General features: G+C 37.9%; 1 protein-coding gene across 1 annotated transcript; it reads right to left on the reverse strand.

The window, feature by feature from the left end:
• Window positions 1–2,139: 2,139 nt before the first annotated feature.
• Window positions 2,140–21,296, reverse strand: ddc (dopa decarboxylase). Its single transcript, XM_042490306.2, has 14 exons — window positions 21,188–21,296; window positions 19,130–19,337; window positions 17,832–17,945; window positions 17,614–17,733; window positions 14,055–14,189; window positions 13,000–13,143; window positions 12,383–12,449; window positions 11,590–11,684; window positions 9,728–9,795; window positions 8,369–8,445; window positions 7,210–7,229; window positions 6,991–7,089; window positions 4,557–4,658; window positions 2,140–4,113 (listed from the first exon to the last, which is right to left on the reverse strand). The coding sequence occupies exons 2-14, from the start codon at window positions 19,328–19,330 to the stop codon at window positions 3,913–3,915; spliced, it is 1,443 nt and encodes a 480-aa protein (XP_042346240.1). The 5' UTR covers window positions 19,331–19,337; window positions 21,188–21,296; the 3' UTR covers window positions 2,140–3,912.
• Window positions 21,297–26,054: the final 4,758 nt, after the last annotated feature.

Here is a 26,054-nt window from a genome sequence, read left to right on the forward strand (position 1 = left end):
ATGCTGAAAAAACAACCAAAAATGCCATACTCAAGTATGGCAAAAAATGTCGAAATGTGAGGTAATCATCAGATGGTGCCACTCTGACAGGACCCTCCTAATCAATAAGCGAAAAGCAAAGCAAGATATATTTTGTTTAAATCTAAAAAAAAATAATTCTTTCTTTAGATTATGTATATTTGGTCTATCTTATGACCAAAACACACCAACATTTTTTTTTCCAACTGGCATCATGATACGTACCACAGAGGGTTAGAGTCTCAAATTGATAGTTTAGAGTACTTTATAAGACTGATTTTATTGATCAGCTATCATTTTTCCCTACCCACAAGGTGATTTAATGTAAATTACGTCACATTATTTAACGTAAATAATAATGATTTTAATTATTATTAATTATTTCTAATAGCCATACTTTAACAGTTGGTGACCCTTGCGCGAGGCCTAATCAGATAAAGGGCTGTCCCGTGTTAAAGCCAAGTATAGTATGTTGCCCAAAATGGCCCAGAATCCCATGAAAATGTCATCGTATGGTATGCCCTCCAAAATGGCCCAAAGTCACACAGGAACATCATAGTATAGTATGTTGACCAAAATCACACAAAATGATTATTTTTGAGCAACATACTATACTATGATGTTTTTAGTGATTTTTGGACATCATACTATACTACGACATTTTTCATCATTTTTGAGTGACATGCCATACTATGACATTATTTATCATTTTTGAGCGACATATTTTACCATGATAGTTTTGATTATTTTTGAATGACATACTCGTTTTTGGACCACATATAATACTATGTTTTTGATGAAAATTGAGCAGCATGTAATAATATGACATTTTTGATTATTTTCAGATGACATACTATACTGTGACATTTTTGTATGATTTTTCTGTAACATACTATTTTATGACTTTTGCCACATGCCATGCTATAAGTTGTATGACGTTTTGTGTATCATTCTACTGTATTTACTTTTTCTTTTTTTTTTTTTTTTTACATTTTTTGCAACAAACTTTATTTTTCCTTCTTCATTATGATTTTTGCACCTTAAAACACAATGACATTTTTTCCAATACATTTTCTGCAACATTCTATATTTTCACTTTTATATCACATTTTTTTGTACCATACTATTCTATGACTTTTTTCATCACATTTTTGCAACATCCTATACTTTGACTTTTTCAATGGCATACTCTACTATCAAGTTTATGTCATACTACAGCATAAAATTTTCTTGGTATACTATACAATGACTGTTCATTTGTTTTAGGTTCTCCATCACTGTACACTGACACCATATTTTATATTTCACATAAGCCATAAAATTGTTAAATTAATACATTATTCTGGAGACAATTTTTGTTTATCATAAACAATTCTTGTTTTTAAAAAGTATCTGCAAATCTTAATTCTCTTAATTCTAACAGCTATTTAAGTAAGTGAATAGGCATGTCAGTACTGTTGAGCAGTATCTGTGCTTGCGCTGTGACCCTGCCTTTGGTTGTGCTCATGCTGTGGCTGTACTGATACTGTACCCCCCGCTCGCCCTGATCGTGGTCTTGGTCCTGGTTGCGCAGATGCTGTGATCATGCCTTTGGATACCTCCCTATCAATATATGCATGAGACTTTTATCAACACCCACAATATCATCATAGCGTGCATTTGATAATTTCACACCTATCGTTATTGTAATATGACATGCATCTGCCCCCCCCCCTTTCCTTTTTGCCACAAATGTTTTTTATTTGTTATTTATAACATCTATTGCACATCTGTTCGTCCTGGAAGAGGGATCCCTCTCTCTTCCTGAGGTTTCTGAGAGAGTGAGAGTGACAGAAAGAGAGTCTACACCTGTCATCAGTACTAATGTACTGGGAAACATAATAACTGATTGCATCCAATAAATATGGCTGCTCCTTGATAGTGGTCTTTGTTTGAGCCATAGTTGTGTATAGGGGTTGCAACAGTTGTGTCCAATATAAATATTTACCGAAGTATACTGAAGCCCCGTGGATTCCAAAACTGCAAAACTGAAAACAGCACCCCTTTAAAAAATGTTCATGGCCTACATAGATTGTAAACCTTTAATGTGATTTGAGAAAACAGAGAGATCCAAGCACCATGCAGACTACAGAGGACTTTATTGAAATAAACCGATATCATTGGATGCATCAGACAGCAAAGCCAAAGAAAAAACACCTGATAAGCAACAGCAGCATCCTTTGACACAATCATGTGAATTTAACAACAAGGTTTTGGTGGATTTACATAGTGACTAGATATGTGGATGTGAACAACGAGCAGGAGTCTTGTCAAAATAAAATACAGATTACAGCTGCAAGCAGCAATGAATGGGCCCTCAAACTCCCACGCATGTCGGCGTTCTGGTGAGACTCCGGCTGAAACGGTCATTCAGTTTAGTCAAAGTCAGAAAGTGCATGCAGAGAATTTGGACCCTTGAGTGAGATATTTCACATGGTGTAGTACTTCCTGCGACCACAAGGTGGTGCTGGAGGCCACACAAAAATCATCTTGGTCTACATCGTTTGTGGACCAAACCATGAAAATTTCATGTAAATCCAAGGCTAATTGTTTTAGAAGGCATAGCCTACTTCCTGATGCCAGTAGGTGGCGCAGTGAGTTATTGACATGCTGATGTCTTCAGGCCCACAGCCTGATCTCACCCGAGAAGTTTGGGAGCAATCGATTGATGCACAGTGAAGTTACAACAACTTCCTGTTTGGTCGCGAATACCGCGTCGCCATGGCAACGGCGTTCAAGGAAACCCCATAATCTTCACATGGTGGCATTATCAAGGCCTTGATATAATGGTAATTATGTTATATCTATGTCAATAATAAATTTCCGCTAGAACTGTAATGGTTTGGAATAAGTTCAGTAAAGAAGCAAATAGTGGTTCTGTATACACCCAGAAGTAGCATCATTTCATTCTTATTGAACTGACATATAGTAAAAGAGTCATGGCTTTGTTCTTCAATTTGGGGAATTGCTGGACTTTGAAAAAGACACTATGTAAATTAATAGGAAATATTTAAAAAGAAAAAAAAAAAAAAAAAAGAAAAGAAAAGAAAAAAGGCCTTGCCTGCCGTTTTATATTAAACTTAATTACCTATGTCATAAATAAATAAATGCACTTATAAAACGGATTTGCCCTAATTACTTGGAGTAATGTTAGAATCATTTAACTTCACAGGCTCTATGAACCCTTTCATAAAATATATAGCCAAACTACAGTAAGATAATGTGATAAAGTAATTTTTCCTCAGACTTTCACAACTCATTTGTTTCTAATCCTTCACTGAAACATATCACTAAACATAGACATAAAAAAGCTGTTTCTGTATGGGCTCCCACAGAGAACTGATGACACACAGACTCAAATAATCATTCTCACACAAAATGTGCAATACATTCATTGCAGAATCACAAAAAAATCATCCCATGTCAACCAAATTCTTTACATAAAAGACACAGAAGCGGCATACGCAGTAAAGACATCTGTGCAGCGGAATGACTGCATTACGATGAGGACAAAAACAAAATGATTAGAGACTGACAAATAAAAAAAGTCAATAGAGGGAGAAGTTGCACATAGAAAATGTAATATTTAGAACCTGCCCTCTTTACTTTTATACACCTTTGGGTTTTTTTGTGAAATAATACATTAAATCAGCAAAATATTTACCACTACTTACTAGACTGGATAACCTGGATACCGCTTCAGGTAGAAAGATGCCTGACTGCTAAGATTGTTGTGAAATCATTGTTTATTCCCTTTTTGACATTTTACATTTGCGACATGGAACTCAGAATCTTTGTCCTAACTTTGGTCCTCATCTTGGCATCGGTGTGGACAGCCCCTATTAAGCCTGTTGGTCATTTATTGTGTTCCTGCAAAAGCTCAAAGGTCAGCTGGGTGATGTGCCGCCACGCTTGTTGGATGTGGTATGACTCAGTAGTGCGTGCGCAGATGGCAAGGCGCAGTACAAAGCGGCCTGAGAGCTGGCAAGGCACCAGGTGGATCTCTCTGCTCTTGTTGATCTTTTTCAGCAAGAGCTGGTTTAATTCATTGGAGCCCTGCCAGGCGGGGACAAGGAGATTACCCAAACTTTCCATATTTTTTCAATATGCCATATCACATTCAAAATATAAGGTAATATTTAAACCCCACTGGCCACATCGTAACACACCTGTAGAGTTGCACATGCTTAATAGCCATTGGAATGATAGGTAATGCAATGTGTATGGTAGTATAAAATTCAGTGTATGTCACCTTCTGATACACCATATTCAGTATTAATAAAATAATTTATAGACCTCAGCTTTTCTCTGCTAACAAATGAGGAATTTTGATTTAGGTTGACTTCTGCAGTGGCAGTTGAACCTCCCATTTCAGATCTGTGAGCTCATCCTTAGTGTAATCTATCTACAGTGGATGTGAAATGTGTTTTACAGGCTAATGAAATTCAACACAGGACCACACTGAATTTATCAAGGTCTAAGATGCTGAGTGTTGTTACCTTGAGCCTGAAACAGACCAGTCCCATGATGACCTCAGCGCAGATCTCGAATCTCTTGTCCGCTCGTACAAGACTCTCAAACTCTTTGGCCAGTCCCACTTGCTGTTAAGAGAATTACATAGATTATACTGTGCTATGACTCAAGTACAGTTTGTAAAATGGAACAAAGGATATGAGATGCATGCGGATGAAAGTACTCTTGAACTGTTATAAAGTCCACATGTTTAAATTAGTTTGCAGAAGAATGTCTAATGTTCACTTAAAGGGTTAAAAAAAACTGCATAGTTATAAAATGTAACAGATCATTTCCTATAAAACAAAATTAAACAGTTGCTTGCCTTTAGACATGACCTCTGCAAGAAAACAAGTTGCATGTTAGTGACTCCACTAAAGGCTGTAATTTCTATCATTTTCACTAGATGGCAATGCTGTATCATTACATGCCACAGTGCACTCAACCATAAGGATCACAGGATTTTCCCAACTGATTCACTCTGTACCTTGGTACCAAAACCCAGGAGTGCAAATGTCACCATCTGTAACTATCGATAACCAAATGCATTTGATTTAAAGAGCATGTTGAGTGATATTACACCGCCTGGTTGGAAGCACTGCCTAGGAAATGTACTGGAAAATACAGCCTTATAGAGCCTGAGTAACCTTATGTTCTAGCATATAGACACAGAGTTCTTAATAAGCAAGTGCAGCAGCTTGTCTTGAAGCTTATCAGCAAAGACAGGACTCCATGTATGAGTTCAAACAAATCTGGTGTCTGGATTTGGTAATCATGAAATAGTCTTTATCACAGTCTTTTCTCAAGAAATGTCATTGCATTCCTTTTAAGTTATTTTCAAACGGCACTCCTAATTATCCATTTATGACCAAAGAGCCCACCCAGACACTGAATGAATTGTGAAGTGCTAGATGTACATTGCTGCATCTGATCACAATTATATGGTAAAATTTCAACTACCCTTTTCCTGCCTCTCTAATGAAGCTGAACAGTGTCATAAATGTACAACTGGTTGACCACCACCTTGTTTCCTCATTCCCAGCCAGTAATTCACCATCACTCAGAGGTTTTAACAAGCCAATATATTATAATGACCCCATTTGTCTGTTTGGCTAACTACTGTATATTAGACACGACTCATATTGTGCATGCCTTTGTCATTAAAAAGCTTCATTTTACAACTGTGTTTACTCATGGGAGGATAATTAATTGGCGTTCATAAAGAAAAAGAAGCAAAGTAATATTTTAATAATTTCATTCTGCACTATGAAAGAGGAAATGCACAAGCAGTACATCAAACATACTGCATTTCCACTTGAACACACTGTAGCTGAATCTCATAGAGTCAGACAGACAAACGGCCAAAGCTGTTTTATCTAATCTAAAGGGCGGATGTACAGTAGAGCTGTGTGTCTTGGATTATAGCTGCAGGGATCACTGCTGCTTCTGCCGCTTCATTTCAAATTGAGAATAAACACAAAACAGGCTCATTTGATTGACAGGCCAGACTGGAGGGAGGGAGAGGAATGAAGCATGGAGAAAGAAATAGCTAGGGGGGAAAGGATGGCATGGTTGCTGGTGCTGAGGTCAAAGGAGGAAAAATAGGAAAATATTGCTATAAACAGAAGAAATAGACTAGACATCTATGACTGACAGGATGTGCTGATGGAGGCAAAGATGAGAGCAGTGAGGGGACTTAAGTGTTAAGGAGGATTAGGTGAGGCGAGGTGTTGGAGGGAGGAGGGAGATGACATTTACCTTGAGGACCAGGCATATGGGATGATCAGAAGTGTTTATTTATTTATTCATTTATTTATTTTTTAGGGTTGATTAAGTAAGAGCGAAATTCGCAAAGACTGACTACTTACCAGTACTAGCAATTTGCTATTCTAGTAATTTATTGTCATGTCAGGATTTGGATTAAGTAAATAGCACTACAGGTTTACCACAAGATAGTAAGGCAGTAATTATAATATATATATTAACTCTGTGCTAACTTATGCTTGGCAGTATTTATTTTAATTAAGGTGATTTCTATATGAAAGAAGAATTTTAAAAAGAGCTAAAAGCAGAAATTATTGGAATTTTAACCAGGAACTTAAGGGCAGAGATACATGTTTTATTTGATTTTATTTAACCTATATTTAACCTTGTAAGTCTTGTAAAGATCAACAATCTTTTTTTCCAAGGGATTCATTCACCCTTGTGCTTATGACAGCTTCATCAGGCAGAGACCACTGCTCTACGTTTCAGATATTTTTCAAGGCTATTCAAAGTGAGGAAAGCTGAGCACATGAAAGTTTTCTTTTCATGCTCAGTTAGTTCACTAGAAACAGACCACAAGATTAAATTTTGAGATCTCAGACGAGTCAGATCTCTGTTTATTCAAAGTGTACATGATGTACTCAGTTGGTTGCCTACTTTGCGTATATGAGCCTGCAGGCCATGGAGTCCATAAATACGGAAGACGAACCACATCTTTAGTGAGCGAAACCTTCTTCCCAGTGGGATCTGCCAGTGCTGCAGGAAGAGAGGAGAGTGATTAAAGCTCTACACCTCTGCAACTTTGAGGCTGACTGTAACTGTTTGATTTTCCTTGGAAATTTTGGAAACTGAAATAATAATAATAATTTATCTTACCCTATAATCTGTGACTAGCCCTGTTGAAAGAAGAAAAAACACTTCAGGAAGCAGTCAAAACTATCACTAAAAGTGTGTGCTATTTGTGTAGATTTTTCAAGCTGTCGTATTGTCCATGTGCTAACCAATAAAATATCATGTGAAAACAAATACAAAAGAAAAACAATTTGCATCAATAAAGTTGAATCATACAAGCTCTGACGAAGGACATTATTAACTTCAGAAAATCCATCTATTGTAAAGCTGTTATATTTAGGATTGCCTTCCACTGTCCAAGTGTTGCCGTCATCTTGCCCACCCCCTTTATCTCCCTGATCACAGCACACGTCAGTCCACACAGACCACCGGCTAGAGACAGCTCATCTCTACAGAATGGAGGCTCATGTTAGCTGGTGCTAATAACCACTAATTAGATTGAAGAGTCCAGATTGAATGAGCGAAAGGCTTTTGTGAGGTGCCTCAGTGTGGTGGGAGGTAGCTGTTTGTCTTTCTCTCTGTCTGTTCGCCTTTCAGACAATTATAGTGCAGATCTGAGCCCATCTGCACGCTAGGAACATGCAGACCAGTAAACACAGCAGTAGTGATACATATACGTAGACACTGGATCATATTGTGGGATTTTTCTAATTTGTGTTCAATTAAATATTGATTTTTCAAAATATATATATATATATATTTCAAGACAGAGCAATGTCAGTAATTGGGTGTATTAATTAAATCAGGTAACACATATAGTAAATCATCACAAATTCAGCACTAACATAACTTTTTTGCATTCCGTGAAATTGTAAAACCAAGTCTAACAATCAAAAATGTCCTACATCTCAAGGTCTAAAACTCAGATAAGCCCTCACAAACATAGATGCACAAGAGCTCTCACACACACCTGCCTGGCCATCACAAAGTCACCTTCATGCCTGTGCTTATCTGGTTTTGGCCACACAACACTGCATTTGAAGACGATGCTGCAGTGCTCAAGCAGTTATTGTTGAATTGGAAATGTGTGTATTTTGGCTCAAATGGGTACACTAACCACAGAGTGAACAGTAAACAAGGTCACAGCTGTTCATTGCTGTCAGAGTTGTGCAGAAGACCCCATGTTTATCTGACTTGACCTGTGATCTATGATTCAAATACATTAGGTGAAATGACTCTATACCTGACTCCTGGTTTTCGTGTTTCAGGTAGAGTGGTTCCATCTTGAAGGCTCCGATAATGTCCTGTCTTTTCTTCACCCTGTTTAGGTAGGCAGATTTTTTTTCACACCAATTATTACTGGGCCATTTAACAGAGCCAGAGCAGGGGGGGGGGCTTCTGAGGTTCCAGTCCTGAATGTTTTTTTCAAAACTATATTGTATACTGAAGAAATCTTAGAAGTATCAAAGATTTACTTGGCATTGTTAGGGATCCTTGTTTTGTAGTTGAAGCACCTCAGATTAATATGATATTGATTCAAATGTAGCAGATTCAGTTTGTGAACACTACAAAAAAATAGGTTCCTTTTTAGGAGGCAGCAGTAATCCTCAACATTTGTTGCTTTATGGTTTCAGAAAAATGTAAAATCACAGATACAAAATAGGACATAGGCTCAACAGAATCTTTTTCCCCCTTAGCAACTATCATGGTGCTCAAAAAACTATGTTAAGAACCAAATGATTTTAATGCAAAAAAGTGTGTGTATAGCTGCCATGAATGAGGGAAAAATAAAATAAGCACAACAGTAATAACAGTAATACATTTGCATGTGCCAGACAACTAAAACAGAAAGATATTTCAATGGCAACAGGTATCATGCCAGGGTGACAGACTGAACCAGAGGTGATGGAAAAAGAGTTTAAGAACCTCTTCCCTTCACAGTATGTCGAGGTTTGAAACACCTCTTTTCACATTGTGTGGAGGGTGTCTCACTTTGTTAGCTACTGACAGAAGGGGCAGATGGGAGGCGTAGTTCTATTTTTACTGTGCAAATAATTGAGGTGTAGATGGATATTAGTTAAAAATGGACTACTCATTGTTACTTTATGGGACCATGAGTCACTCTGAAGTAAATTGGTAAATACTCTGGCACATTACAAAAGAAAGAAGATCTTTGATGCTTTAATAAAAAGCAAAACATTGATTAACTCATATTTTTTAAAGAGGTCTTTGTGTCACATAATACAACTGCCAGAATAAAATTTTAGGCATTGTATGTTCCTGCAAACCACGGATATGTTACATTTGTATGTTTCATATGCAGTGGCATATGGCCTTTCAATTTTTAATTTTATGTTCTGACAGCACTGTGGTTATTGTGGGGCATGTGCGGTTTAAAATGCACAGTTTGGTTGCTATAAACACAGCCGACGTGTCCCAAACTCGTCCTGAAACTCAGCTCATATGCATGTAAACTGGACTGTCACTTTAGAAATGTGGATATGATACCTATAACACATGTATGCAATCATGGTTTGCAGAAACATACAAAGCCAACATTTTATTCTGGTAATCGGGCTGTATATTGACAAACATAACTTACCACATTGCAGAGCAGTCGAAGTTGACTAAAAGCCATTTGTGTGGGTTGAAGTTGAAAGAGTCTGCAAACTTTTTTAGAAACAGGGGAAAAATATATCATTCAGCCACATTGTCTCTCTGCTATGAAATGACAAAAGTGAACATGATTTCTTTTAACAACGGTGGCTATCAAAGAGGTATACATAGTAAGTACTGCTGTATTTTTGAGAAGCTGTACGAAGTTGCCTAAAGGGAATGTGACGATCCTGTTTAGAGAGTCGGGTCCAGTGTGCCACGTGGAACCTACTGCATGATGAGGAACACCTGGCCATTGCTCCTGATTGTTTAACCCGTGCTGCTAATGGTCCCATTGTTACTTCTACCTCGCCGTCAGAGAGCCTCACCGCCCTGCACCCTGTTTTCCTGTTACTTTCTTTGCTCCTACAACACGCACCACACATTATCACAGCAGCCACTCACCTGCGGACACCACTGACACACGTCCACACCCCATTACCTGCTCCTTCAGTTATATTAATAAATATTGGTTCGGTTTTGCTTCACTCCTGAGCGCATCTCTTTTATTTGTTTGTAAATGTAATTGTTAAAAAAAAGTTCTAATATTTCTTATAACATTAGCACAATTTGAGAAATGGCACTATAATATGTTTTCATTTGCCATTACTGACGCAGAGACAACCTTTTCACCAACAGTATCATCTGGACTTAAGCAGGCGCAGTTTATTTGAAATGCAAAAGAGGGAAACGCAGTCAACGTCTCGCAGAGCGCAGGGAGAATAACCCTTTCCTGGCAGTGTTCTCTCTAAGAGAGACGAACCTTTCCTAATCTGTTTTCATCTGCTTGTTGGCTATCTTTTGTAATATCCTTTTCTCTATCTTCTCAAATGCAATAACACAGTGTAGAAAGACAATGTGAGACAGATTCGTGGTTGACAGTTGCCATGCTGACTGATTCAAAGGGGGCTGGTTTCCTGCTCGCCTATTACTCATATCCTAGCAACCAACCCTCTGGCAAGGCTGCACTCTCTTCCTAAAATACTGGATGCCTTCTTCATTTCATCACCCAATAATTTCCATTGAACTTGTGATGCATCACAGTTATAGCTATACAATAATCACTGCATAAAGATAACTGCATGTGGTTTTAATAAGTTTGTGAAAAAATACAAGAAAATGTAAAGCTGCAAAATAATGACAGGAAAATATATTACTGTACATATTCAAAGGCTAATTTTAATGTTAACTATCAGTATGAGAAAATATGAAACAACAGTTGGTCCATTTATAGTCAAGTCAGTTTTCTCTGTCTCCCCACCAACATTGTTTGAACTTGTGTGTCTAATAAACAGTGATATATAAAGGTCTAATGCTGCCTCAGGAAATTACTCTGTCCTTATCTCTGCGTCTCTGCACAGCTCAGGGAGCAACAGCTGCCTCGGCAGCCTCAAAAGGCAGATTGATGCTCCTGCGCTAATGCCGATTGTTTGGCCTATTACTCACTCATGCATGCTTCCTCCTTGACATTAACATTATGCCAGTTTCAAACAGAAATAAAGCAGCCGGGTAAACTCAGTATGCCGTTATTGTTTCCTTTCATAGATGCAATGAGAGATATTTTACAACCAACTGAGCAGAAATCAGTTGTCTTGTTATTCAGCAGCAATGTGTTGTCATACAGATGGATGCACAGTTCAGGTTTCTGACCACACTTATATTAAATTCTTATGAAACACATTTGGATTATCAAGGTTAAAATCCTATCATGTCAAAACTTGGTTACCAAGTCACTGTAACTTAATGTGTTATGGTGTTTGTGCACTACATGAACTACATGAACATGAATGCTTGCATATTTTTACACACCTCAACGCCATTCAACAGAGGCCTAAATTCAGGGCAGATGAATGCACTCCCGGCATATGCTGCATCAATGTGCATCCACATATTTTCCTCATTACCTAAAAGTGACAAGAAACAGAGAGGTTATTAACATCTGTAAAATGTTTACTTTTGTGAATCAATATTGAAGTACAAAGCTATAACGCTGAAATAAGTTGCTTTAGCTGGGTGTAACTGAAGATAATTTATTTTGAATATTTGTAGAAGTGACTGAATACATCAATTTTTGTTTCTCAATCATAATTACACAGAATTATGTTTAAATATATCCATTCCACATAATCATGGAGGTCATGTTGGTTTGATTTCAAGAAACTTGGTGGAAGGCTATATCATGGAAAAGGAGGAACCCATCCAATTTTGGAGTGGATCCTAATCATAGGGTAAATACATTAATTATTTTTCACTTTGGTTAATATTGCACAAAAGGGCATTTCAGTTTAAACACAGATTATGTACCTTAACAATATGATTTAAGGATTGAAATTTGCCTCGTGTTTTTTTCTTTCCTCACTGTCGGCCATGCTCATTAAAATCGGGGCATGGCTGATATATATCACTGTGATTACCTTACAGACATCAAATAAACGTGCATTTGGGGGAGTCAGATGACAGTGATAATAGATCTAGACATTCTAGAAAAGTTACCATTTGAATGATTTGGGAGACCCAAACGATTTAGAGTTTACCATTGTAAAACCAAAAAACACAAAAAAAGAAGGAAAATGAGTGTGTGCTGATCCAACAGTTGACTCACATATGGGCCCAAGCTCAGTGATGCGATCAAAAGCACATGATGGCGTGGTGCCGAGAGTGGCACAGAACTGAAATAAACAAATACACAAATAGTTAACACCCTAAAGTGTTTCATTTTCTATTTGCACTGTCACAACAACGAGTTCCTGGTTCATAATAATTTTGTACAAGAAAATAAAATAAATTGCATTGCAGCTAACAAACTGTTTTGATTTAAGCACATTTATAGTTTGTTATTTAAATGTAGAGCTAGATACACAGATAAATTAAAGCTGTTGGATGATTGTAGCCTCTCTAATATTGTTCACTGATAGTGATCTGTAGGTCCAGCTGAGACAGGGATTATTGTCCTTAACCAGACAGATATACATTAGGTCCAACACAAATAATATCATCCTTCAGCAGAAGCCTCAGGGTGCATCAGACACATTATATCATCAATGCTTTCAATTCAGCAAGCAGTTGTGAGGATAGTTGCAAGATTTACATGTGTAGCATGTAATCCAATAACAGATGCATGTAACTCAATGGAAAATTGAATCTAATGTTGGAGATGTATGTATGTATGTAGCTCTGTGATAGTTTTGTGGATGGAACTTCATTTTTGTCTTTTCTTACATAGAAGGGGATGAGTCCAGCTGCTTTGTCTTCCTCCAGCATCTTCTTCAGCATGGCCCCCCCGACAGCATAGCTGTTGTCTGTGGGAACCTTCTTTATCATCGTGCCGGCAATCAGAGACGCACGCTCCACCGAGCAGTGAGCCTTAGGAGGAAAGATGTACAACATTTGTGAGAAATGTAAGCCAGTCATTAGATCACAGGGTTATATCGCAACAGTTTATATGGTGTTACAGTTCGTTCGCTAGGATTTGATAGTGTTCATGTCAAACTTTATACAACCTTAAACCATAAAATGGCATAAAAGTAAAACACACTTGCACACACACACAGACACACACACACACACACACACACACACACACACACAACCACTCCAATTATGGGAAGGACTTTAACTCAGCTAATCAAAGTGACACTTTTATCAAAATTACTGCGGTAATACTGGGAAAAAAAGGACTACAAATTATATCTTCGTACTCCTCCTTGTGACTGTTGAATTTCTTTTGTACCATGTCCTCAGAGCTTCTATTATATTTTTTTAACATCTACATATAGTTTACTAATCAAAAAGAAATACATTCATATACTTTAGAAATGTACCAGCCAGTATTAAAAGGGTGTTCTTCAGTAGGAAAACAACAAACTGCTCTCTCTATAAAGGTCCATGTGGCCCTCAGGCGACTCCCTAACCCAATCACACAGTCAGCCTGGTATTAAACCTGATCAGAGCGAGCTACGAGCTGCCTGGCTGACCCTCTGTCTCACTAAATCACTGAAAAACTCCCTGTTACTGAGGTAACCTTCAGGGATCTGGGTTCACATGGATAACTTGTTGTGCGACACTTTAAACTGAACTTTATATAAACCTTGCCAATTCATGCAGTAAAAAAAGACATTCATCTATGCATTTTAAAACCACATGATGTACTTACAGCTGAAAATTGAAAATAACAAAATGTTAGAAATCTGGATAAAATTAATGGTACCAGAGTTAACATAGCCTTTATATTAAATGGGTAAAAAATACGATTTGAAACAGATTTTTGTGTTTACCTGCTCAGAGGTGTATGCCACCAGTTTGGAGAGGATTTCAGCCTCTGATTTTTCTGGGTTGAGAGCTTGACCCCTGCGGACTGCTTTACAGCGGGCAGCGAGCATGGACATCAGGGTCGCTTCGCTGGCTGTACCCTGTTGGAGAATTAAAGGGAACTTGTAAAGTGATTCTTCTTTACTCTTGCAAATATATAAATCATACTTGATTTTTACCTATGCAAAAGCAAAAATCAAAGATAGGTCGCATTTCAAAGAGCAAGCAGCCTTGATTTCTTTACATCGGCTTAGTGGTCTGCGCTGCCAGGGGGAATAACAAATGCAGAGGGACGTGTGGACTAGCTCAACTGAACCAAATAGAAGGACAATTTGAAACTGTCAAAATAAGCAGACAGTAAGCTTCTAAACTACCCTTTCTAACAAAGTATACCAAGTACTAATTTGAGATATAATAATGAGCATGTTTAGCCTCTGAACCTAGGAGCCTTTATAAAAGTTCACCAGCTGTCATTTGTCCTCCTACCATTTTATGAGTTGTTGCAAATGTTCCCAAAGACAAACTTCACAATAACTCTAAAGGGTAAGAAGTAATGATCCAATGCTAAATATGACGCATGCATCAAGACCATGTCCAGTCAAATTAAAACTTAAATAATCAAACGATAATTTGCTGGATGTCCTGTTGTAATTCTGAGGATTTCCTGTTGAAGACCCATTACCCTTATTCCACACTCATGCTGGCTTGGGCTGTTTTTTAATAAGTTTTTTTTCTTTTAAAATGTATCTAAAAATATATTAATCCAACTCATTAGCAATTATTAGCCAGCACAACAGACCAGCCTTTCTCCTGAAAGCCTGAAGTGCAGCATACAAGCTTTAAGTAAAGGACACTGAAGTTAGCTTATGATTCGCAGCTTCCAAAACAGCAGTTAAGGGGAGATTTAAAGGGAACGTAATTTGCAATGCTGAACAACCAGTTCTCAGCTTTTTGCTCCTCCTTCTGTGGTGAAAGAATGTTTGACGGTTTAATTAAAACCTCAATATCACCTGAAACCGACTTTGAAATCTGTGAAATCTTCTTCTACTTGAAGAGGGTGCACTGCTCTTCAGGCTTTGGGGAGAAAGGCTGGTCTATTGTGCTGACTCTCTGTAACGTTACATAATGGAACACAACTCAAAACGAGGGAATTAATCCATCAAAAATAGAGAATAAATAGACCCAAACAAGGGAGTAAATTAACCAAAATGAGGTAATGAATTAATCAAAATGAGAGTAGAAAATGCATCTTGAAGCCACACAATAGTATCTTGTGCACTTGATTTAGTAAAATGTGGCCTCTATTGTATGTACTCTATTTGTATTTTTGTCTCAATGGCACCTTCCATGCTTCATACAAAAATGTATGAACATTTATTCAGAATTTGGTGCCGTTGGATATTCTCTTGGATATGACACTGTGACACCTCCACATTCTTAAAAGAGAAGAAAGTTACTGTATTAAGAAATTGTGTCATGAGTCATCATCCCGCCAGCCTGATATAATGAGAATTGTTTGAGGCAACATAATGAAGCAAAGTGTCTGAGGTATCTGAAGGCATTACCACCAGGAAGTCAATAAAATACATGCAAGTTATTCAATCAATAGGCTCAAATCACTCACCAGACCAGAATGCCATTAAGTTGTTTGTGTCAAAACAAATGCCAAGTAAAATTAAGCCTTTTTTTTTTAGAGATTAGGGACTCACATAATGGATGAATCAATCAACCTATCCTTTAAATCATTGCTGTTTAAAGGGCACAAGCTCGAAGGAACTTAACCAAATAAAAGCACCATCTGAAACCAACTGCCAAAACAAGAAAACATTCAGCTTCAAAACCTACCCAAGTGTACAACCTGGCCTTACCCTGCGTGCAATGCACACAAAGCAGTAACCCGGGATGTACCCTGTAGCCTTTATGAAAATTCATCATCTCTCATTCATCTCTCTACCCACCACTGGTATGTGGCTGTCCCTGCATGTTCCTGTTACGTTTTTAATATAAGCAGGATTTTTGGCACAATAAGCCTCAAACGTGTTACAAATGTTTCCAAAGACAAACTGCATGATTGCTCTTAATGAGTACAAGTGATGATCCACTGTTAAAGATGATGCATGTATTAAAAGTCCAGTGTGTAAGATTTAAGGGGATTTGCAGATTGCTAATGATCCCGATTTAAGGTCAGTAGTTCAGGAGGCTTTTATTGGGAGCCAAATTATCTGCAGAGGTCACCTTATCTTTGGAGGTCAGGTGATTAAATCCGATAAAAACACTGAATAAATCAGTTTCAAGTTTAAAGTATTTTTCCCATCACAGAGGGGCTTCTAACTGCCGTGACCACGGGAAACACGACTGGCCCTATCTAGAACCAGAGTTTGGTTTGTCCATCCAGGCTACTGTAGAAACATGACGGTACAACATAGCAGACTTTATAGACCAGGACCCACTCCTTAGGTAGATAAAAAATGGCTCACTCTAAGGTAACGAAAACATAGCAATTTATATTTTCAGTTGATTATATACCAAAGAAAACATACTTATTATATAAAATTCAATTTCTGTAATATATCCCCCTACATCCCACACACTGGACCTTAAAGAGAAAAACTGAAAATCTTTGTCTTTAACACTTTTATGCAAATGGAAAAATAGATTGCACACAATTTTTTTTTCGTGTGTGCGTGTGTGTGTGTGTGTGTGTGTGTGTGTGCATGGGGGGTGGGGGGTTATTTATTTTAATCATAGAGAAACTGTCTTTTCTGCTACCAAAGTCCAATGAGTCACACTGGGTTAAAAAGGAAAATCTAAGGTCACCAGAGTGTCTTTTTGAAACCATTTCATTCCCCCTTTGTGTTGGTATAAGCTTTATATTAATAGGCTAGCAAATTCGCTGTCACAACACTAATTAGCCCTGCTGCAGCGAGAAGAGCCCCATCCGTTGCCATAGTGAGCCGGTAAGCTGCACTCTAAAAGGATAGTGGCGAGACAGAAACAAAAACAGGATGAACTAGATGAGCACACACACATAAGCACACCCTCACACTCAGGTGGTGACAATAGAAAAGGCATGAAATGATCGGTCATCAGAGTGCGGTCTCATGCTCCACTACTCACCATCCCACTTACACTTTTACACACACACACACAGATAGCATCCTCTGCTGCTCTGACTGCGTTTCTGTCAATATAACACTAAACTAATGCTTAGCCTTTGCCACACGGAACAATCACAGCCCTGTCATCTCTGTCTGCCTGTGGGTGACTTATTAAAAGGCAATTTCCTGACAATTTTCTGCTTTTGTGAACCAGGGAGGGAAAAAGATGACAAATCAATGGTACACAAATTGCTGATGAATATGGTCTCAGGGGCATTCAGTTGTGAGTCATCCTTCCTATACGCCTATAAAATTTGAGCAGCTGACAAGGTTTCACACGTTTCAGAACCACAGAAGTGTATAAATGTGGGCAGAAGTTGGTTTCATTCCTTGGACTGCATGATACAAAGACTCAGAAGATATTCACCTGGATGACACCTCCTCCGTGGCCATCGGTTCCGGCTAAAAAATGCTCAGGCAGTTTCAGCATCTTCCCCAGCCAGTCTAACATCACTGTCTCCAACTCTGTACAGACTGGACTGGCAGCCTGAAAACACACACCCAAATTACGGACGGAAATCCAAAATGTTTTGTGTTCTCATATAAATATGAAATGAAAAGATATAGAGACAGAGCGAGTGTTACCCATGAGAATCCAATACAGCCAATGGCTCCACATAACATGTCGGCCAGCATGGCAGGGTAAGAGCTGGCAGCTGCAAAGTAGGCAAAAAAGTATGGGCTGTGCCAGTGGGTGACCTGAAAGACGGTAAAACATACAATACTTTATTAAAAACAAATAATTTAAAAACAAGACCAACCTCTGTGCATCACTGGGACCAAGAGGTTGCCAAATTTATTGTTTACTATACTGCATTTTAATAATACAGATACTACCATATACAAAATACTGCTGCTGAATTCTCAGATTGTGTTTTTTTCAAGTGTGATTTATCTGTTAGGAAGAGCATGCCCCAAGAATGAAGTTCAACATCATCCTGTTTTGTTTGAAAGCCAATGGGATTTTTCCATTGGATTCTGGATTATTGCAGAAAATAAACTCTGTGGCAAACAAAAGTTTGTGATATTTACATGTTTAGTTCAGCAAGATGATATCCACAAATAAACAACTTTTTTTTTTTTTATCATACTATGGTCGCATGACATAGCATCCCCATCACAACGACGCTGTAAAGCTATGTTCTATGTGATGACATTCTGTAGTCTCATTTAGCTACTTCTTAGAAACCACCTTGTTATGAGATATAAAAGTTTCATGTCTCTTCTGTTTATATTAACCACAGACCTTACTTAAAGCATCTAAAAAAAAACCCAAAACATTCAAAAAACCCGATGACTTCCAAACGACGGAAGCGTAAATACAAAACTGCTAACTCACCCTCTGGGTTATAGGACTCACTCCTGCACCACACTTTACTGGTGTAAAAGACATTTCCCTTGTGGAATCATGTGCATTAATTTAAAGAATGTATTAAGTCATCTGATTAGAAGACACAGCAGTGTCTCCCTGACTAAAAATAAATAGACATCAGTGTTAGCTTGTTCAGTCCAAATGTTCAATTTACTTTAGCAATTATGCTTTGCAACCAATAAATCCCGTGAATAATGAAATTTATTTTTAAGCATTTCATTGTTCATTTGTGAAGATAATCTTGCTGAAAAAAACCTGTAAGTATCATAAACTTTTGTATGCCACAGAGCTTATTTTCCTCGAAAAACTGAAAATCCAATAGAAAAATCCTATTGGCCTTTTGTCGAGGGAATTGGGGGATTAATTATTTGAGGAAATAACAACTTTATCCCTGCACCACTCTTTTACTTTCCAAAATGAGCTTAAAGACTAATCTGAATTACACCATTAGAAGAGCCTTGGAGTATCTACATCACCATGGTGTGCATCAACAACTAAAGTTTGAACTCACCCCAGGCATTATGACCCTCTCCACATCTTTAATAATTTCATCATAACTGTCTGGCTCCAGTGGCGCCTCAGTGGGGATCAAAGAACGGAGATACCCCGGTTCAACATCTGGGTAGACTGATCGCTTTTCAACATTTTCCAGGTAGTCAGCCACATAGTCGACCATCTCCTTGCCTCTGCGCCGAAACTCTGCTGCATCCATGGCACCACTGGAATACAGCATAGAAACACTTTATTTCTCAAGCACTGTTACCAACACAGTGTCAAAGTTAACCACTTATCTCAACGCAAGGAATGACTCGATCATTGTGGGATTAAAAAGCTTTGTGATGCCAAATGCGTACCTTGAATGAACTGTTGTGGAAATAAAGTCAACACTTACTTGCACTGAAATGTGAATTCTGACAACCAAATTAATACAGACATTTCCAGCTAAATTCAAAACACTTTCAAAACACGGACAGTTTCTGTTAAAGCTGTTTACTACATTGTAGAAAAATGTATAAAGTCACTCTTAAATTGTTAAAACATATTTTCATATAGACCTGACATTTACAACTAGTACACACCAGAACACATTTTTTCTCTAGTTTTAAAATAAAAGCCAATCGTGAACATTAATCACAAAGTAGTAAACACAGAGTGTTCTATCCCTCTTTTTGTATGATGTGTTTTTAAATGGAGAGTGCCGTTAGTTAGATGTAACATTTTTTTATCTGTACCTCTGTCTGAGCTATAACACCTGTTGCCAGATGTTTTATGTTGATTTGCCTCCCAAGTGACTGCTGATGACATTTAGCTATCTAGCTAATTCTGGGACTGTCAGTGGCTGTCCTGTTAAATAAACTAAATAAATAAATGTGTTCAGAGCTTGAGCCATCCCTTTTTTTCATCCTTGCCTTTTTCTAGTATAAACCAAATATATTTTTAAAACATTTTACTCAGACTGTGATATAATAAGCAACACAGAAAAAACGCTAAACATCACAAATGTATCGTGCAAGTGGATATTCGGGAATGGCACGATATGAGCTGATACCGTGATAATACTGAAGCCATCTGTTTTTATAATGTTTAATATGTGCCAAATGATTTTGGACAAATTCATCCAGTGAGCGATTAACACTAAGCTTACATTGTTGACAACCTCAATACAAGAACAAAAAAAAAAACTAAAACATTTGTGGGGTGGATATTTTCAAATATTAGATATAACATTTAATCTGGCTTTTTTTTTTTTTTTTTTTTTTTTTACATTGGAGACAAGTGCCTCATGTAATCCCTATATTCACTGTGGGGACACATTATCAACGGTTGGTTACATCTTAACATTAGAGCAATATACACTACCAGTGTTCTTTTTAGCAAAGTAATAAGTAATTTGATGTTTTCATTTATAGAACAGCAGCAGTGCAGCCACACACAGCCTAAGCCACACTCCTTGACAGTTTGTATAACCTTGCACAATTGTATGAACCCTTGACCCTCTTAACAACACATAAAGCCAGTCTGATCGTAGCCTAGTTTTCTTTCATTTTATGGACAGACATGAACAGAAGTGCTTGGTAGCAAAAAACATTTCCACATCTATCTATGATTCTGTGAATCATGATGCAATGTGCCAAAGGACAGCCTCATAAAACAAATAAAAGCCAGCCTCGTCACAATCTCCTCAGTGCATTGACATACATTAATGAACAAAGGAAAGTTCAGCAGCCTGACCTTATGAGCCTGTGTTAACCAGGAACATGCCATGCATTGGCAAATACAACTGTTGCAGTCCTACATCAATACATCAACTATAATCTAGCAAAAAGCTTTAAACATATTCCTATACAAATAACTGACAGTGTCAATTCAAATGGCACAACATATGAACATTGTCCCTTTTCCAACACTAGTGCCTTGTCATTCAACAAGTGTTTGACCCTGCATGTCTCTTTCCCTCGTTGATAAGCAGAGCCCTTATCCTTTGCCTTATCTCAAATAGGATTAGACATGTTTGCATGTATTCGCGCACGCCAGTTGTGTGGCTGTATGTGTGTGTGCCCATACTTACATTTTCAAGTGAGAGCTTCAGATGCTGGATTTTCTCCTCTTTGTTAGCGTCCACAAACAGACGGGCAGACGGCCAGGCATGTGGTGGTGAGTGTGTTTGTGTGTGTAAGCAAAGAGACATTTGCTCCTTTTATCTTGCCACTAACCACCCCCACCCCACCAACCCCACTAGGCCAGCCAATGGGAACAGGGCTCACGGCCGATACAAGTGTTGATTGATTTACAAGGAGTTCCTGAAGCTATGCATCTGTACACATTTATTCATAAATGTGCATGACACTTGCAGTACATGTACAATGATAGAAATATATAGCATTAAGAACTCACTAGTAGAACCACCAATAATACATTAAATATAATACTGGGGTATTGGCTTTGTGAAATCTGGCTAAATAACAAAACATAATTAAAATGTCTCATAATGAAGCCAGATTAAAGAATAATGTTAATTTGGGGTTTAGTCAAAAAGTTTTCCAAATTGCACAATGCATGGACAGATGCTGGGCAAGATCATTTTTGACAATAGCCCAGTGATGGCAGTTTTGGCTGCTGGAAGTGAGGCAGTTTATTTGGCCTGATTCTGGGGTGTCATTGATGGAAAGTTTCAGAGAACCAAATGCAGCCCAACTTATTGCCTCCAGCATGACAAGATTAGGCTGATGCTGGACCAGGTCCTCCCCCATATGAAGGGAGCAAAGAAGGAAGTCAGGTCATGTATAAGGGGAGGCTGTTGGGGTGGATGGATGGGCCAAACAAACACAGGACTTCGGCCCAAGAGATCGGGGTTCAAGTCCAGTGTTGCTACCTGATATGTTCTGGAAACTCAGTTTGTTCTTAGATTTGCAAAAATGGTTGGGCGTAAAGTCGGGACAGCCTAAACTCAGGGGATAGGACCTGAACAGATCAGGTTTCTAGCACTGCCAAAGCAGTGACATCCAGTGTGAATGCAAAAGTCAATGTGGAGTCACATACATAGTCACATACATAGTCACGTACATACAAAGCGTCATACTGTCAAGTTACAAATGCCCAAACACAATTCTTTTGCTAAGCAGGCTGGAGCGCTAATTTATAAAATATTATAGATTGGTGCAGGGGTGACTTTTTTTGGGATGACTAACCCCTAACCCCTAACCCTAACCTAACCCTAACCCAGCCAAGAAGTGAGAATTTTCAATAGTATTTACTGGATTTTTGATCAATGCAGTATGAAAATCTGTGGTAAACAAAAGGATATGCCATTTACCCATTTTTTTCAACAAGATAACCTTCACAGATAAACACCACTTTCATTGTTTTAAGAAGCGCAGATGCAATTGCAAAGGCAAAAAGCTAACATTAGGTTATTAATTACAACACAGTCAAATGACTTCAACCTCACCACCATAACGAAGCAGTGTTTGGCATCATGACATTTCTCTCTCAGTTAGCCACTTGTTAGCAATGAACATTTTTAAAAACATGTAAACGCTTCAAAATTCATGAGTGGGTTATTTACTGATGCATTTTATGTCAGAACAAAGCATGAAAGCCTCTTAAGGTTATGATAACCACAGACCTAATTTTTTTTAGGCATCTAACCAAGAACTTAAAATGCAAAAATACCAACTAACTTCTGGATTTTAGGATCGATTTTTGCACCACTTTCTCTCATCTGTTGTATGTGGATACATTGAAATTTTCAAACAGCAGTGCTCAGCGACAGTTTTGTGCATTAAGATGATTTCACTCATGGATAATCATTTGAGTAATCGGTTAGACATTATCTGAAACAGTAGACAAAGAAAGGCTTTGTTGTCTTAGAGGCGTGTTTTGTTTTTAAAGGAATCAATATTATTTGAACTTATATGAATGTTCTGCTGTGTGGAGAAAAAAACACATTTAATAACATACACAAACTACACAGTAGGCAGAGGCCAAGAAAGATCGTCTGGGATTGTGAGCATCAGTTATCTGTCTTACGGGACCTTTATGAAAGCCCCATCACTATCAAAACTGTCAGCTACTGTACATTCAGACACACCTATAACATATGAGAGGTGTACTGGTAATGTGGTATGAAATGTGACATAGGACAGGATTACTCTGTCAGCTGAGAGGATTTGACATGTCTACGTTTGCCAAGCCATCGACATGGTTGGGTGACACATCACCACGACATCACCTGTGTTAACTCAATGATGATCAAAACTCAATGATCTTTTCACAAGAAGCTGGCAAACATTGTCACGTCATTTCTCCTCTCAGTTAGCAAAGTAATTTACTTTAATGTCAGTTTTCTTGACCCTAAACTGGTACCTTGGCAAGAGGAGACAATGTGTACTTGGGTCAGCTGTTGAAGACAGTCATTTTTTTAGCAAGATCATTATCCAAAAATTGTGTGTCTCTGCAGAGGCTTTGTCAAAACAAAGAAAATTGTGCTAGATACAGATTTTTGACACAAGCCCTGCATTACAAAAACACGCAGCCTCCATCACAATTGGGTTTAAAGGAAGATGAAGACAGATGAAGAAGGCAGTGACCAATGCATTATTGGAAATGTACAATCCAGCAATTTTTTGGGCTTCATCTCAGTTCTAGGGACTAAAACGTGGGTTGTTTGAGCCTCTGCTGTATTGATTTTTAACCATTCTTTTTCAAAATCTGTCTTTGAGTCCAGAGTACCCATTTTCAGTCTTTATATGTTAATTCTGTGTGTGTGTGTGTGTGTGTGTGTGTGTGTGTTGTGTGCAAGGTACAAGGTAGATTTATTGTTATTTTTCTTAAATGTGGTTTAAGAAGAAATTAAATTGAAGTTGATCCTAAATCTTGCTTCATCTTTTTGGCGTCGAAGGAGGAGTTGAGGAGTCTCACAGCCTGCTGCTCTGTAGTCTGGTGGTTCGGCAGCGGATACTTCTGTATCTTTTTCCAGATGGCAGCACGGTGAACAGACTGTAGCTGTCTTTCAGTATCCTTTGGGCTCTGTGCAGACACCTCACGTCACCGAGGTCACTGATGCTCTGTAGATGGGAACCAGTGATGTTCTGGGTAGTTTTAATCATCCGCTGTAGAGCCTTCTTGTCATGGGCCATGCACAAACCATGCCAGTTTGTGATGATTGTATGTGTGTGTGTGTGTGTGTGTGTGTGTGTGTGTGCGTGTGTTTGAGAGAGAGCGTACACATGACACAAATGATCGGATCAAACTAAATAACAGGGGTTCACATAATACAATAAATAACAGAATTAGAAAATAAAAATAAAAAACAAACAAAAACTTATTGCAATAAAAGCAAAGCGTAAAGGAAACAACACAGTCAGCCTGATCTGATTTGATGGCAGGCTGTTATGCACAAAAAAGAAAAAGATGTCTTTAAAATGTACTTGAAACACAGACATGAGATATGGTTTTTGTGTTATCCTATCACAACATGACTAATTCTGCAGGCGTTATGGGTTTGATCTGTTTAAGGTGGCCAGCCAACAAAGAGTCGAAAGAAAATCTCAGGGACAACCATATACGGACAGAAACACTCTAAATACTCATATGCTGATGAACATGACAGAACACAGAATACAATTCAACAGCTTATATTTAGTCCATTGGAGCTATAACAATACAAATACCAACAAGATTCAAAATAATGCAGCCCACCCCAGAAACACTACAAACTAGAAAGTGACTAGTTAAGTTACTGAACACTGCAAAAGCATCAGAGCTGTTAATCTTTTGACCACAACAAACCTTTAAGCCCTCAAACCTCACTACTTTTGCATGACTGATAATCCAAAGGGTGTGACACAGCAGAAAAGAGGTAGGGTCAAAGGGTCAGTTCTCAGAAGGATCAATGCAGTGTTCTTTCAGTGGGAGCCCCACATTAAACTGATTTCCTTTGCATCAGCATTTTTCTGTCACATTATGAATCATTTGCAGGATTTATTGGTGCATTGTTACTTGTTACTAACTTTTATCAGCCCTTCAACTTGTTGTGATATTGCACCATCTAGTGGAAAAGTGTTACACTTTTGGTGGGCTTTAATTTAACATTACAGTTGGGTGTTTTTTTTATATGTACAAATGCTAACATCCTTTTGTTAAGTCTGTAGTGACATTTACAAAACTCTTAACACAATTAGCACAACTGCCTGTTATGGAAAACACCATCAGCATAATTTATGTGTTTTTACAGAATATGCAGTCAATTAAAACATTTCTAAATTGCTTAAATTTACTTTAAATACAAGCATACCTCATTACAAAATTACGGATCTTTCAAGTTTTACTTATAAATGTTTGCACCTGGCCTTCAAGAGATGACAGCCTAATGTTCAAAATGCTAAATATAGCATTAAGTCTCTATTTCTACAACAACAGCAGCTAAAAAGCTAGACTGAAGCAGCATTTTTAATGAGCAGATCATTGAACCACTGAGAAAAAGCTGATTCAAGCTGTTAGCCAGGTGTCGAAGTTCTTTCAATTACATGGACCTAAAACAGTAAAAAGAACTTTTGGAGCGATGAAGTTCAATGTGGATACAGAACAACACAGAGGGGATTGTATAGATTATAAAGGACTGTTTGGAACTGTTCGTATTTTGCTGTTGTTGTTGTTTTCCCATTTGTATGTATTTGTAAATTTTATTTTTACATATTTGGAACCAATAGCCATAATATTTTTGTCTCACTGGCAGCAATTTTATGTTGCCTTTAAAGCTTTTACTGTAGCAATTCTAAACCACATGTTTTTCTGCTGTTAATCTTATAAAGTAAAGATGACGTGTGGTATTTTGGCATATTTGTGCAAATTTGACAATCAACTAGAAAATGTGAAGTGGTTTACAGTAAAAAAAAAAAAAAAAAAACCCTAAGTAAAGACAAACACACTTTAAG

This window comes from Plectropomus leopardus, chromosome 11, assembly GCF_026936395.1.
Source record: "Plectropomus leopardus strain MGB_pleo_1.0 chromosome 11, ASM2693639v1, whole genome shotgun sequence".
Classification (NCBI taxonomy): domain Eukaryota; kingdom Metazoa; phylum Chordata; class Actinopteri; order Perciformes; family Serranidae; genus Plectropomus; species Plectropomus leopardus.

Coding starts and splice junctions, on each gene's coding strand:
- ddc (XM_042490306.2), bottom strand. CDS start 19,330: ATGGATGCAGCAGAGTTTCGGCGCAGAGGCAAGGAGATGGTCGACTAT. Junction 9,796..11,589: donor CTCTGTTGAATGGCGTTGAG/GTGTGTAAAAAT, acceptor TTTCTAAAAAAG/TTTGCAGACTCTTTCAACTT. Junction 7,090..7,209: donor GGCTAGTCACAGATTATAGG/GTAAGATAAATT, acceptor CTCTTCCTGCAG/CACTGGCAGATCCCACTGGG.